Here is a 14,810-nt window from a genome sequence, read left to right as displayed (position 1 = left end):
ACACACTCAGAGAGAGAGCGAGACATACACACATGCACACACACATACACAGAGACACACACAGACACATACACACACACACTCAGAGAGAGAGCGAGACATACACACATGCACACACACATACACAGAGAGACACACACAGATACAGACACATACACACACACTCAGAGAGCGAGACATACACAGATGCACACACATATACACAGAGAGACACACAGATACACACACACACACACACACACACCTCTATTACAGCTTGGTGCATCATGAGAAAGAGAAATGGCTGCAGAAAAGGCTACAAGAATTCTCCTCAAATAAGTACTACACTGTTGCCTTCTGAAGCTAGAACTCCCATTGACTGAAGTACGTTCTACTAGACCCCATTTCTGAAAGTTTCTTCCACGACATGCTACCACACAGGAGACCAACATCACAAACCTCCGAGGGACACACTGAGTGCATAGCACTCACCTGTACTTTTCAATCTTACAGATTATCCAGAAGGCTTGTCGTCACTTGCTGTGGAGTCAGAAACATAGCAGGCTTCGCATTTTCTGTGTCTCACAGGTGAGTGTTAAAGAGGCACATTCAATGCCTCCTGGACTAAGAAGCAGTCTTGAGAGCCGAACTAGAAAAAGAGAATGTTCTCACTGTGGTGAGCAAGGTGTTAAATTCTTCACTCTCATTGCACACAGAAGGAGAAGCTCTATGCATAATTTCCCTGTGCAATGTACTGAGAAAAATGCCTTTATTCCTGACAAACTCACATGTACTTCACTTGTGCTAAAAGACCCCAGGGGATCCAAAAACAGCCAAATATCTCGTGCAGGTTATTTACTTTCATACTGTGAATTATAAACCTTGTCACAGTGCATTCCAGGTCCCTGAAATGATACAGATTACAAAGAAGTTCTTTTTGCCTGACTCCATTATGTCTGCCAATAATCTATTGTTACCTACTAACGGCAAAGACCAGCTTCCCTATACTCCAACCCTCCTAACATGCTACTAATTTGTTATCAGTGGCAGGCAGCTTTTTGCACAGGATTCTCCTTGACCTGTTGGAAAGCCTTCTCTTTGCAACACTTACAAGTAAATAAGACCAGTGTGATTCCATATTAGAAGGAGAGTTTTAGTTATAGAAATATCATGGCATTCAAAGCTCTGAACTACTAACACATCACTTCTTTTCCCGTGAAAATGCTAACAGTTACTCAGAAGCCTCTCAATCTGTGGGTTCTCCTGTCTTCAGTCATTTCCCTCTGCTTTGGACTGATACAAGTACCATACAAGACTTTGTATATGCGAGCTAGTTTGCTAAGTACTTCCGTCAGCTCTGCAAGGTGACTGTTATAATTCATATTTTCTTATGAGAAAACTGAAATACAGCAAAACCATTTAACTAAGGTTATACAGCTGTCAAACATCGAACCTAAAATTGCAACCCAGGGCTGTATGATTTCTGGTCATACATGTCCCGTATGATGCTGCATTTAAAGGCCTGATGGGCTCTTAGCTATGCAGTTTCACTTATAACAAAAGGTTAGAGTGCAGAACAGTTAAGTCTGTTTTCTTACTTAAAAACAGACTTAACTTTTGATGAAATGTTTGAAATTATGATAAGAGAGCTTATAATATCTATATTTCCATTATCTAGGATGCTTTGTCTCTATTTTACACATATATAACATAGTCTGAAATGCTAGTGATTTTTTATTTTTTTATAAAAACGTGTCAATAGAGGGTAACATGTAAGCATACTTAGTGTAGAAATTCTTGGGATTTTCAATATGCTAACAAGTTTGTGACTCACTAGGCAGCAGTTGTAGTCACTCTCTGAATTTATTTGACTATCATATCACTTCTTGTCATCTCCTATTCAAGTCATGGAACCTTGCCCTTGTAGCAGTAGATATTAGAATTTTTAATAGGCTAGGGGATATTGTGAACCCCCCAAAGTGGAGTAAGATATTTCTCAAACTTATATGACCATGCAATTCTCCGTTCTAACCTTTCATAAATATCTCAAATGGATATTCATCCATGAAATACATTTCTTCTACTTCCCAGGGAAGCATTATTGCCATTAAGGACACCTTTTCTAGGGAACACTACCCAAATTAGTTAGGCGATTGGTTTTACAGGAACAACAAAGTCATGTTCTCAGTATAATTAAAGATAGTTTGAGGGAACAATGAGAGAAATATTTGAAAACTTGTCAAGAAGCTGGGTATAACAGTGTACATCTTTAATCCAAGCACTCAGAAGGCTGAGGCAGGTGTATCTCTGAGTTTTATCTCTGGTATACATAGTAAATTCCAGGACACATAGAACTGTGAAGACTTTAAGTTATATATAGAGAGTGACTACAGTGATATTTGCAAAATATACAAACTGAGCTCAACCTAAATATCTATTCATAGAATAGTTGAATAATATATATACAAAATTATAGATTTATATATTTTTTCTTTATTTTAGTTTGAAGAGGTTTTTTTAATTAAAGAAAAAATAAGGACAAAATGAATACCCCATATTCGTACCTTAGAATTAACAAACACTAGGGATGGAGAGGGGGTTCAGTAATTAAGAGCAGTGGCTTCCTATCCAGAGGACCCAGATTTGGTTCCCAGGAATCATATCGTGGCTAATAAGCAACTCTTACTCCATTTCCAGGAGATCTAGCCTCTATTTGCACTGTATGCACACAGGGCACAGACATACCTGCAGGAAAAACACATACTCATGTGCCTAAAATAAAAGTAAAATCTCGAAAACAACTTAACAAACATGAACTTTTTATTTTGTTGCAATTTTTATAAATAAATTATTTTCATAATCTTTACACAAAGACTCACTGATTCCACATAATTCATTCAAACCAAAACCATTTGCAAAATATGCAGCATACAAAATTAACATCTTTAATTGAATTCTTTCTTGTAAACCATTAAGCAAAGAAAACCACAACAGTTAAAGATGAGCAAAAGATAATAAATAAGAATATCATTTTGCTGTAAAATCAAGTGTAAGTTAATATAATGTAATTATCAGGTTTTGTCTACTAAATCAGCTAGGCTTTACGAATTATATAGCATCTAATGTTGGCAAAGACAGTGAGACAAATATTCATACTCATTGCGGGTATGTTAAAATTCATAAACCGTCCATTTGTGTGAAGACAAGTTGGTGACACATATAAAAGCCTTGACATGTTCATAATACTTTATCTGATAACTAACTGCACCTTAGGGGTGTGTTTCAGTGAATTAGCCAGAGTTCTCTACAGTTATTTATCAATTTATTATAAAGTCAGAATTGTTAAAATAGAACTAAGTATCTAGAAATTGACTGATGAAACAGACTGCTCTTCCATTATAATAAAATATTCAGTTAATAAGATTATATGAAAATGCTATATGAAGTTATATGTCTGTGGTGTGTGTATGTGTATGTATGTGTGAATCTAACTTTAAGGTTTTATCCATCTTTTCATTATGAGGAATAAGTGTATGAATGCTGTCCTTGAAAAGAAAGCAATAGGAACCATGTCCGTAGAACAAAATCCAGAAGCAAACTTACTAATGCTGATATATTTTCTTTTTTAAATGTTTAATTACCACTTGTTTGTTTGGGGGTGGAGCTCACGTATGCCACAAGCAAAGAGGTGAGTGTCAGAGGAGTTGGTTTTCTCTGTTCACCATGTGGGTTCTGGGGGTTGAACTCACATCATTGGACTCAGTAGCAAGTGCCTTACCCTCTAAGCCCTCTTTTTCTTTTTTTCAACATATTTTCATAAAATGATTTTAATGTTTACAAATTATTATCAACTAAGTGTCACTTTTGTTGTTCAACTCACCTGTAAAATTCTGCTTTTTATCATCAGGAACTGTCATCTCCCACGAGGCTTACAGACTTCAATATTGAGAGCCACTCTAATCCTCAAACTAAGGCACCGCTTTGGATTGATAGCTGCACAGTCTGAGGGTTCCGTCGCACACCTGTTGTGCAGATCTTTCCGGACTTTGCAAATTCACTTTGCTGAATGAACTCAGATTGGAAACAGTTGCTGCAAGCCAGTTTTTCTTTTTTATCCTCCCCCAACCCGTGAAAGCCTAAGTGTAAAATATATATATAACTTTATATTCATCTAGTCTGGTACAAAGGGAATTCAGAAGCTTGCCTTGGAGTCTAATTCCCCCATGAAAGACTATTAATCACATCTCACTGCAGGCTCTCTCTGGTATTGAGGGAAGTCAGCATGTATTTACAGCTTATGGTCAGGGGCATATATAAACATGTGTATGTGCAATATACCAATACAGAATTCTGCCAAAAATTAAGGTTTAAAAAACTGGGGCTTGTATTTAATCGTGCTGTTCACCTAAATAGCAAGTTAAATATTTGATGGGCTCTAAACAAACCCCATATCATGTATCTGAAATTTAAGGAGATCGAATAGAGCGTGACCAAGGTCCTGTTGAGAATTGAACAAGACAAAGCCTGTCCTGTCACAGAAGTTTCTGAAAGCAGCACAAGTGATGCAGAGGAACAGATCAGACCTGCACTTTATGAGCATAACAGTTAGCATTTGAAGACCAGGCGTGAGAGTGCATGCCCATCATCCCAGCTCTTGGGAGGCAGAGGAGGGGGCTGCGGCAAGACCAGCCTGCTTGTTCTCCGTGTGAGTTCCAGGCCTGCTTGGATTACATTGGAAAACAAGAACAAAAAGGAATTCCTTTCTTAAAAACTTTTAATGCCAGGCTGTGGTCAAAATCTCTATTTTATTCATTTCTCTGTTATATAACTTGTTTTAGCCTTTGTAAATTACTTTTATAATGGTCGAAATATTATAAGCCTAGGTGATGAACCATCCATTTCGTAAAATGGATTTAAGGATGATTTTCAGGTATAATTAAAATTCCGTCAAAGAAGATAACATTTCAGATATGACACTAGCCTGAGGATTAGCTAAAGGTCTGTGTTTTCACAGCAGGAGTTAATGTACAGAGTTAACTGAACAGTGATATTCCGGTCCTCTTTCTTAAGCTTCGGTGGCAGCTCAGCCATTAAGAGAGTTTACATCCATTTCCCCACTTCTTTATAACCAGCCTTCCTTTCAGTCCTAGTGCCTGGATCAATGAGATGGACACTAATGCTGCTCCTTTATAATAATAGTACCTAAGAGTATTGATGGCTTTCATTTGTCAACCAGCACTCTAATGCACAGCTGCTGACGATAAAAGGCCAACTCTTACCAGAGATCAGTGGGAGTCACGGGCATCTGTTACCAAGGAATTGGACTCCTTAAGAGATGGTTGGGTTGACTAAATTATTCTCTGTAAAATGTCTCTGAGTGAAAAAGAGTTGCCTGGCACAAACAAATCTGCGTTGGGACTCCAGTGCAACCGAGAAGGAAAACAATCCAGCTATTGAAAGTTAACAACCAAATGGTTCCATTTGGTCCCCCTGAGTCATTTTAATGAAGGTGAGACAGTTAGCATCAAATAAAAAGATTGGAGTCAGCATTTCATTTGAGAGAATACAAGAAATGAATAAATCCATTAGAGCTAGGGCCTGGAGACTGCTTCTCAAACTCACAAATTGAGGAGTGACACAGGAGACTGTGCATGCTGGATTTCGTGATGAAAGTTTATACTTTCACATAGAAAGAACTTTGCCTTTCCGTTGCTCCTTCTGAAGCATTTCTCATGTCTAGGTTTGCCTTGGAAGCATATTTAGCCATCTATGTGGCTTTATGATCCACAGGCCTTCCTTCTAGTCCTGTACAAATGTACCTTTCTATAATGGGTGCAAGCAGTATTCACAAGAAATCCACAACAGAGCAACCTTCCCTGACCCCGCTGGTCTTCCGCTGACGTACAGTACAGAAGCTGCGCTCTGTGCTTTGAAGTCCGGAAAGCATCAGGAACTTCTTCTCTGTGGAGTATGTGAGCATTCAGCCCTGGTAGGCATCGTGTCACAAAAGACAGTGTTGGTAAAGTACAGGGAAGCAAGCTGATTGTTCAGTGTCTTAAGACTTAGGCTGTCTTCAAAAGGCCAAATAAACCAGGGTTTTCTCTGGCTGCTTGGAGAAAGAAGAAACCCAATTTTTGTTTTAGTATCTTGAGCTCATTAGTTGATACACGTTGATAGTACCCCTATGCATAGATTCTTTGTGTATTGATTACTGTATATAGACATCTAAGTGGTTAGTTCTTGATCAAGAAGACAGGTTTGTGCCATAATTAGCACACCCTGACCTCACTCATTTGCTTTCTTTTCCTTGGAACCCTGCCCAGTAACTTCTGTGGGATCTCATTCCCCAATCTTTGGGACTCTGCTTCCACAGTTGGAAAGTAGAACTACTTGCTGTTAAATATCCCACAGCTAAAAGGTGCTATGTAACGCTATAGTGCTCTTATGTACTTTTATTTGCAGGACTAGAATGAAAAGTTTAAACATTACAGTATTTCTGAGCAAACAAATGTGCTCCATTCTTCTCCTCCATGCTTAGTGCACAATGTTTCCTTGCAGAGCCTAGAGTACTTTGTTAATGTTCTTCCATTTGTTCCAACAATGTCCTTGGGAAAAGATAGAATGGAAATTATTTTTCCAAAAATTAAACATAAAGGAGATAAAGTGCCATCCAAAAGCACATAGATACTATTAGAGAGACTTTACTTTCTAGTGCCGGAATAACCATGGAGCAAAGAGAACAGAACCACATTCCAAGTGTCCCTCTTTCTCCGACATCTTGAAGTTTGCAATTTAGACAACTCTTTATTTTCTAATGCAATATGTGCCTCTTGCCCTCACTGAAACTTTAAGACATATGTATTTCGCACTACATGGCATCAGCCATTGCCATAGTCTCCTGTGGCACCTAGACAGCCCAATCTCAGGGTTTGTTTTTCCAGGGAAAAATAAATGTGCTTCCTCATGTTCCTGCCAAATTGCACAAAGTATAGGCATTTGTGTTAATGGGGCTTAAGCACAGTCGTAGAAGGCGTTTTAAGAATACTGTGTAGTATACATTATTGCAATATACACCTGAGATTTAACAAGGCCCCAAATGACAGGAATGTAATAATCATTCATAGTCTATCTCTTTCAACTCTCATCCTTGATATCTAGCTACATGTGTGCACATGGACATGAATGCACACCCTTCTTTAAAGGCAGATTGCTAGGTCATTAGAACAAATGTTTCACAGGGATGATTCTGTTCTTTAATGAAGTCCAAAATCAAAAGAAGTGAAGAACATTTCATTTATCTATTCTGAAATGTCTGCTGTCAGAGTGTCAGTTTGGCTGAAAGACATGTTCTGTGCAGAGGCACAGAGGACATCTAACAAGATCATCAGACCCTAATGCAAGTTCCATGTTCACAGAAAATTCATGCACTCTGTGCAAACAGGATGAAATGGCTGACAGTGTGTGCTACATTTGCATTTATTTAACCATACCTATAAAATACCATATTATACTGTAGCCTTTGCATGTAAGTATTATGTAATAAAGCAAGAAATGGGTGGCTTTTAACTAGCATGCAACCCTTAACTTGTTTATTACCCCCAAAAGGGCTAAGGCTTGTCCAGCACAGTATGTAAAATCATTAAATGTGTTCTTTGGAGAAACCTGGTTAATATCCATCAGCAGAATGAGTTAGAACACAATCTGTCTATTATGATGTTTGGGTTTGGTAGGGAATGGTTAAAAAGAAAAGAACAATAAAATAAAATGCATTCAAAGAGTAATTGCTTTCAGCCTGCTGTCTAAATCAGCAAAGGAACACAGCGGGAAAGAGAGGTCTGGGTCTAGGTAATATATGGAATGTATTGGAGAGCTAGAAAAGGAAAGACACTGGGGGACTTCAACAGTTAAGCTCAAGTTGCCAATTTGCTATAAATCCCTTTTGCCATCAGTCTGCTTACAGTGATAAATATAGTGTTCTTAAAACGATGTGCAGAAATACTGAAAAAAAAATGCCGGTCAGCTTTCTATCTTCCTATGTTCTTTATTAAAACTATATGCATAAATTTGTTGTGTCTTCTGTATCATAATTTTCAAAAACAATAGTGGTAAAGGCTGGAGCCTCATGCCACTGTGGTGGCAGGTTCTGCACATCTCATCTTCCTGGAAAACAATAGAGTTTACTCACTCCTGGCTGGCTTGGTAGGTGTGGCATATAGATCCCTGTGTAACATCTCATCTTGTGAACACCCCCCTCCTACTCGTTCAGTGTTTTTCTTTTACTTGAGTAGAGCTGAGAAATTAATGGTAATGGCTTTTTGATAGAACACTGACCAGGCTAATGGCACTTAATCGTGTTCAGTCTCTGCTTAGCCTCACACGCCTTCTGTCGTTTACTTTGCCATTATGATAAGTAAAAGAAAAAAGAAAAAAAAGTCTTGCTTTATGTGTCTAAGCATGCACTCAAGTCTGGTGTGCTCGTTCTCATACTGAGAACTGTGTTTAGTGATCTCCAGGAGTATATCACCGGAAGAAAGAGTGCAATTGTCCAGAGAGAAAAATGGAGTAGTAGCTCACTTGCTCCTAAACCACATATCGTACACTTAGAGGACTATTTGAAAACAGCATCAAGTGAGCGTCCAGAAATTTTTCCTTCAGGGCTGACAAGGTAAAGCTTCTTTCAGGGCTCACTTGCTACAGGGCCAAAAAGGAGGAGGAGCCGAGTTCAGATGCCCAGCACCCATACAGAAAGCCAGGTGGAGTGGTGGTGCGTGCCTATAATGCCAGCACTCGGGAAGGAGAGCCTTTCTGTCAGCCAGCCTGAGGGAAACATTGAACTCCAGTTTCAGCGAGAGATCCTGGAACTGGAGTTCTCTGATTTCCACACTCACACTTAAATAAGAGTTCCATTAATAGATGCATCATTTGCACAAAGTCCTTGACAGAAAAAAATTTCGGAAGCCCTCTCCCCTCCAATTAGCCAACAAAGAAGGCAGAAATCACGGAAATGGAGAGCGCAGCCAGCTGAAGTTTGGTGACTTTCTGACTAAATAATAACAGAGAACTGGAACCACTTGGGAATGGCCCAACCTGTATGGGTCAGGCTCAACAGAAAACCCCAAAATGAGTCTTGTATTTAGATTTAGTCTTTAAAAATGTAATTACTTCGTTCTAGGTAAAGACCTTAAATATCTTTGCTGAGAATGCCATTTGATATATTACAATGCAGCAGCTACAACAGCTTTAATTTGCATCACAATGTACTAGAAACAAAAGAAAACAAATTTCTTTGTAGATTACAAAAGAAGACGTAAAGGAAGCCTCTGTATAAGAATGTCATTTGAGTTAAGGTTGTTACCAAGGAAATTCAAGGCCTAGACATTCAAAAAGAAACTTTACAGATATAAATAAAGATGTAAATATATAGAATGCTTTATATAGGAACATGTAAACATCAGTATGCATTTTCTTCGTGATATAAGCAACAGAATTTTTCAAATCTAATTTTCTCGCCATATGCAGTGACATTGAAAAACTAGTCGGTTTCTCTTCGAATATTAAAATACTGATTCTTATACCATAGCATAATTTGGTGGTTACATTACCAACTCTAGGGGATTCGGAAATTTAACAACGACAACAGTACATCTTAAGCAAACGTTTTTGAAAATATTTGAATAGATTTATGGTTTGGAAAGGAATTTTTTCATAAATCTTCACAGAAATACTCAAGTCAACTTTAACAAGTAGTACAATCTTATACCCAAACGATGACAATGTTAGCAACCTCTAACAAAAACAACTATAGCATATAAAAATTTCTGTGATGATAAAACACAATTCAATATACAAGGAAAGCAAATTTTGCTGTTAGAACATCACAAAATGTAGATGACTAATTAGTCAAAATGTTATTAAATTATACTTAGCAATCCACCATGGTACTTTGCATGAAATGCTTTGAACAATTAGCACTTACTGGAGTAATGTGTTTCAGAGAGACCCAATAAATGCAAACCCGAAGTTGCTTTTGGATCACCAAGAGTCTGCATGTAGTGGGGCTACAGGAGAGTAGAGTATTCTATAAAATATAAAACCATTCAGATAAAACACAAGACAAGCCAAAATGAAATAGGACCAAATAGACAGAAATCATTGAAATGGACAATGCAACCCTCTGAAGTTTGGTGACTATCCATTTCATTTTTAACCCCTTTCTGCCAACTATTATTTCAAAGCTATTTCCTAGGTATATATGTTTTTCAAGAGGCTTGATGAACCAGAGTAGGGGATTTACGGGGAAGAGCTTCCCTCTCAGATGTGCAGGGGACAGGCAGGGGGAGGAACTCTGTGAGGAGGACCAGGGAGCAGCATTTGGGGTATTAATAAATAAGTAATGGTTTTATTCATGACAGTTTTTGAGTGGTGGTGGTGGAACACCCTTTTAATACCATCATTCGGGAAGCAGAAGTAGGTGGATCTCTGAGTTCGAGGCCAGCCTGGTCCAGGATAGCCAGGGCTACATAGAGAACCTCTGTCACCAAAAAGAAAACTAAATAACAGTTTTAAGGCAAGCTAGCGTTGCTCAAGCCTATAATCACGGGCTAAGCAATCGAGTGCAAGTACAAGGCCTGGCTGAACTAGAGAGTAAATTCACGGCTAGCTCATAATCTAGGCAGAAGAGCTCAAAAATAAATATAAGTAAATATGTGTGTAAAGAGCTAGGGATATAGTACAGTTGTAGAATGCCAAGATGCCCTAAGGTTAATCTCCAGCATAAAGAAGCAGGGCAAAATGGAAGATGAGTACAGTTGACTACAGTTCTTGCTGGTTTGGTGGTTCTGAGCACTCAAAAAGCTGAGGCAGGTAGGAGAATTGCCAGTTCAAGGCCAGCCTGGGCTACTTGGGGTGACTCTATGTCAAAACATGTTTAGAATTTTGGGAGGAAAAGGTTGCCACCAAGCCTGACCATCTGACTTCAATCTCCAGAACCTACATGGTGAAGAAAAAAAACTCACTTTCTAAAGTTGTCTTCTGAACTCCATATTTAACTGTGTGTATGTGTGCATGTGTGTGCATATGTGTGTATGTGAATAAATAAATAAAAGTTGTAAATAAATAAACCTTTAACAGAGTGACCTGGAGACAACTTCGGATTTGCAATCTGTAACTCTACGCCATGTTGGTGCAATTATCTTAACAGACGCACCTATCTCTTGTATTTCTGCATTTTGTCTTTCAGAAGGAGTCTTGGGGTCTCACTGTATTGCCCAAGCTGCTTTCTAACACCCGAGCTCAAGAGATCCTCCCATTTCAGAATGCTGCAGCTGAATATGGCACATGCCTTTAATACTAGTCAATTGTTTTTTAAAATATTTTATTGGTCACAAGCTTGTGAAGTTTTCTGCTTTTTATTTACCTAAGAGATTTAGACAGCTGGAACCATCTGAAACAAGTTCATTTCATGAGCCTTTTTAAAGATTACGTTTTTAAAAAGGTATTTATTCCATGGAGTCTTTCTACTGTGATCCAACATACTGAATCTATGTCTTCGGAATAATTTTCACTACCAAGAGTCATCATTTTTGGCTAAAACTGTTGACAAGATAAAAAAGGAGACTAAAAGAAAGGTAAAAGGGTGAAAGGATTGAAATCATATGAGGGTGTGTGTGTGTGTGTGTGTGTGTGTGTGTGTGTGTGTGTGTGTGTCCATACATAGCTTTTTATCATATGAATGAGTTCTGGGGGCAGAACTCAGGTATACATGCTTACACGACAAGCAGTTTATCGATAAAGCTATCTCCTCAGCTCAGTTATTTTTAAACCTTAGCATTGGTTATTTTAACGAATTGATGATATTATTTTAAACCTTAGCACTGTGGTGCACAGCATGAATTCAAGGTCATCCTTGGCAATATACAGAGTCCAGGATATATAACAACAAGTCTTAGAAATAAAAATAACCAAAATGCAATAACTAAGGTTGCACTGAAGAACTAAGGACAGTTAGTGAGTACTGGGGAGAGGTGTGATTTTCCTTAAAGGTATTGTGATTGATAAGTTGTCCATACTCCAGTACAGAGCCCCTCTACTCATGCAATCAATCATAATTAAACTTACTGGCTCAAAAAAGAAGATCAAAGTAGGAACAAACTTGCTGAGAAGAAGGTTTTCAATGGGAAGAAGTGAGAAAAACTCTTAGTTTGGTGATACACAATTTTTTGAATCTGGAAAAAGCTACCAAAACTCTTCACAAAATATATGTACATGAAAGTACACACAACTTTACAATTTTATAAGCTTCCAAATGACTCTGAAGTATATTTGTATGATAGTTTAAACTCCTACCTTGGGTCTGGGCGTCTTAGGTGTTGGATTACTAGTAAAACATGATCATCATGAGTAAAGTCCTGGGCTCCATCTCAGCAACACACACACACACACACACACACACACACACACACACACAATTTCTACATTAAACTGTGTTTTATCTTCACATAAGCATGAAATCAAGTAAGTGTTCTTAAATATGACTATACTATCGAACTGAGCCACCAGGTACCAATTAGTGTGAACCTAATGCTGATTTTACTCTATTTTTCCAAACTTGCTATTTCCATAATCCTGCACGCCCATTACCTGAGGCTCTGAAGCATTTGGATGAGTAGCAGCATGGTGGTTTCTAAGGATATCAGAGAGATGGGCTGTGCACACAGCAGGTACTATATACTGTCCTCTCTTCCAACAACAGGGGACCAAATGTTTCTCATCAAATTAAAGGAATCTTAAGATGACAGCTCTTGAAATACTTAGCACATGTCAGTGTTATTTTTAGTGACACTAACAATGGTTTTTAAATGTCAGAAATGCTTTCTTAAAGAAAAAGCTTTATAGACATTGTACTCATTTTTACTCAACAACTCCTTGTCACTTACTGGATTATGGAAGTCATAGACCAGAAATTTTCATGGCTTTTAAACTAGTACATGGATTAATGCTACATGATCATGATTTTTCAAACTAGAAACCCCAAACAAATGAAGCAGGGAAAACAATCTCTGGATCTGTGTTGGCCCAGAAACAATTCATTTCGCCACCAGTTAAAGTGGGAAAAAGTCTAACACACATAAAGTAAATAGGTGGAAATATGCATAAGGGTGCTCTGGATCTGCCTAGCAAACCTTAACAATTATTCATAAGAAATTTTATTTTCTCCCAGGACAAATTTCAAGATTATTAATGGTAATAAAAAACAACTAGCACCTTGCCTAGTTGAATTCACATCTGTCACATAAGAACAACTATTAGATCTTCAAAGGAGCCACAAAAATACACCTAATAAAGGAAAATTCATCTGTTTGTAGAAAAGCATTAATGTTATTATATATGCTGTAGATGGAAGAAGAAAATACAAGCATGTTAAGGAGAAACATGAAAAATTAAAAAAAAAACTGAACTTCCCAAGTTCAAACATCACAGAGATAAACCATGCTAGTTGAGTAGAGTTGCTTAAAGATGTTTAGTGACCTTTATTACCTAGGAAGTGCTAGTTTTAAACCCATACAATGAGGGCTAGAGAGATGGCTCGAGGATTAAGAGTACTGGCTGCTCTTCCAGAGGACCCAGGTTCAGTTCCCAGCATTCACATAGTGGCTCACATCTGTCTGTAGCTCCAGTTCCAGGGGATCTGACATCCTCACACAGGCAGGCAAAACACCAATGCACATAAAATAAACCCATACAATGTTAAAAAAAACTTAGCTATGTGATATCTTCAAGTTCCTTACTAGAATATACCATGTATTTAAGACACAGAGCTCAGAGGCTCCTCAGCTAGAATTGGCCCAAAAGGTACGATGCAAGTTTTCCAAGAAGGGAATGAACCAACAGTCCTACCCAATGATGATGTCTGTGAACTAACTATAACAACCAGTATGGTACCATAACCCCAAAGGTGAAATTGTGGCACAAATGTCTGGGTAATAACCAACAGCTCTATAATTGGACTTAAGATCTGTTCAACAAGAAGGAAATAATGCCTTCTTTCCTAGTACTAGAAATCTAGTCAAGAACTCAGAATGAATGAAGTCATGGATTGTGGAGGAGGGTATACAACTAGCATTTTACTAAGCCATCATGATCCCCTAACTATGTTCTAAATATTCACCCTTTAATCCATAGATAATTGTAGTCACCCCACATCAAGAAAACTTCTCTTTGCAACAGACAAGATCATTAAAGAAAATCACAACAAATCAAAATGCCAAGCTGTAATGTACAGTCCCACTGACAAATCTACAAAACAATTCCCACACCCAAGGCTCAGAAAACATTATGGAAGAGGGGTTGGAAAACTCTAAGAGCCAGAGGAGCAGGGAGTTTGCTGTGAAACTCTGTTTCGTGTAAAGTCTCACCATCATGGCTGCCTAAACATGAATTGAACAAGGAGGACACCAATAGACATATTTAACATGGAAGAGGGGAAAACTCATGAGGATTCAACCCTAGACAAAGAACTACAGGCAACTAAGAAATGCTGAGAATGGGAGAAATAAAATGAACTGTAGATCAGAGAAAAGTGGGGAAAGAAACAGTAAAGAAAACCCTTCCTGAGGTAGAAACAAAACAAAACCAAAAAAAAAAAAAGAATCCCATGGCTAAAAGTATAGCGCAGTAGTAGAGCATATGCATGATGCCCAGGGTTCAATCGCCAGCAATATCAACCATGCCACCAAGTGCACCAAAGACTCCTATTCCGAAATAACCAAATTGAATAAATAAGGTTTCAGCAATCAAGACACCAATTAGTAAAGGTTAAACTGCTGGATGTA

At 38.1% G+C, this 14,810-nt stretch overlaps 1 protein-coding gene across 2 annotated transcripts in view; it reads left to right on the top strand.

Moving 5' to 3' along the window:
- Zdhhc15 (zDHHC palmitoyltransferase 15) overlaps positions 1–14,597 on the top strand; it is a 136,705-nt gene extending 122,108 nt beyond the window's left edge. The window contains exons 11-13 of one of the 2 annotated variants that reach the window (XR_015646288.1): positions 493–567; positions 11,219–11,606; positions 14,161–14,597. Coding sequence is in view for 1 of the 2 variants with exons in the window: in NM_001039101.1 (NP_001034190.1) it covers positions 493–539 (47 nt within the window). In the remaining variant the exon portion in view is untranslated. Of the gene's footprint in view, positions 1–492; positions 568–3,886; positions 5,526–11,218; positions 11,607–14,160 lie in introns of those variants that run through there. The other variant, NM_001039101.1, reaches the window with a different exon arrangement.
- Positions 14,598–14,810: the final 213 nt, after the last annotated feature.

This window comes from Rattus norvegicus, chromosome X, assembly GCF_021556685.1.
Source record: "Rattus norvegicus strain SHRSP/BbbUtx chromosome X, alternate assembly SHRSP_T2T, whole genome shotgun sequence".
NCBI classification, from domain to species: domain Eukaryota; kingdom Metazoa; phylum Chordata; class Mammalia; order Rodentia; family Muridae; genus Rattus; species Rattus norvegicus.
This window is presented reverse-complemented; position numbering and strand designations above follow the sequence as displayed.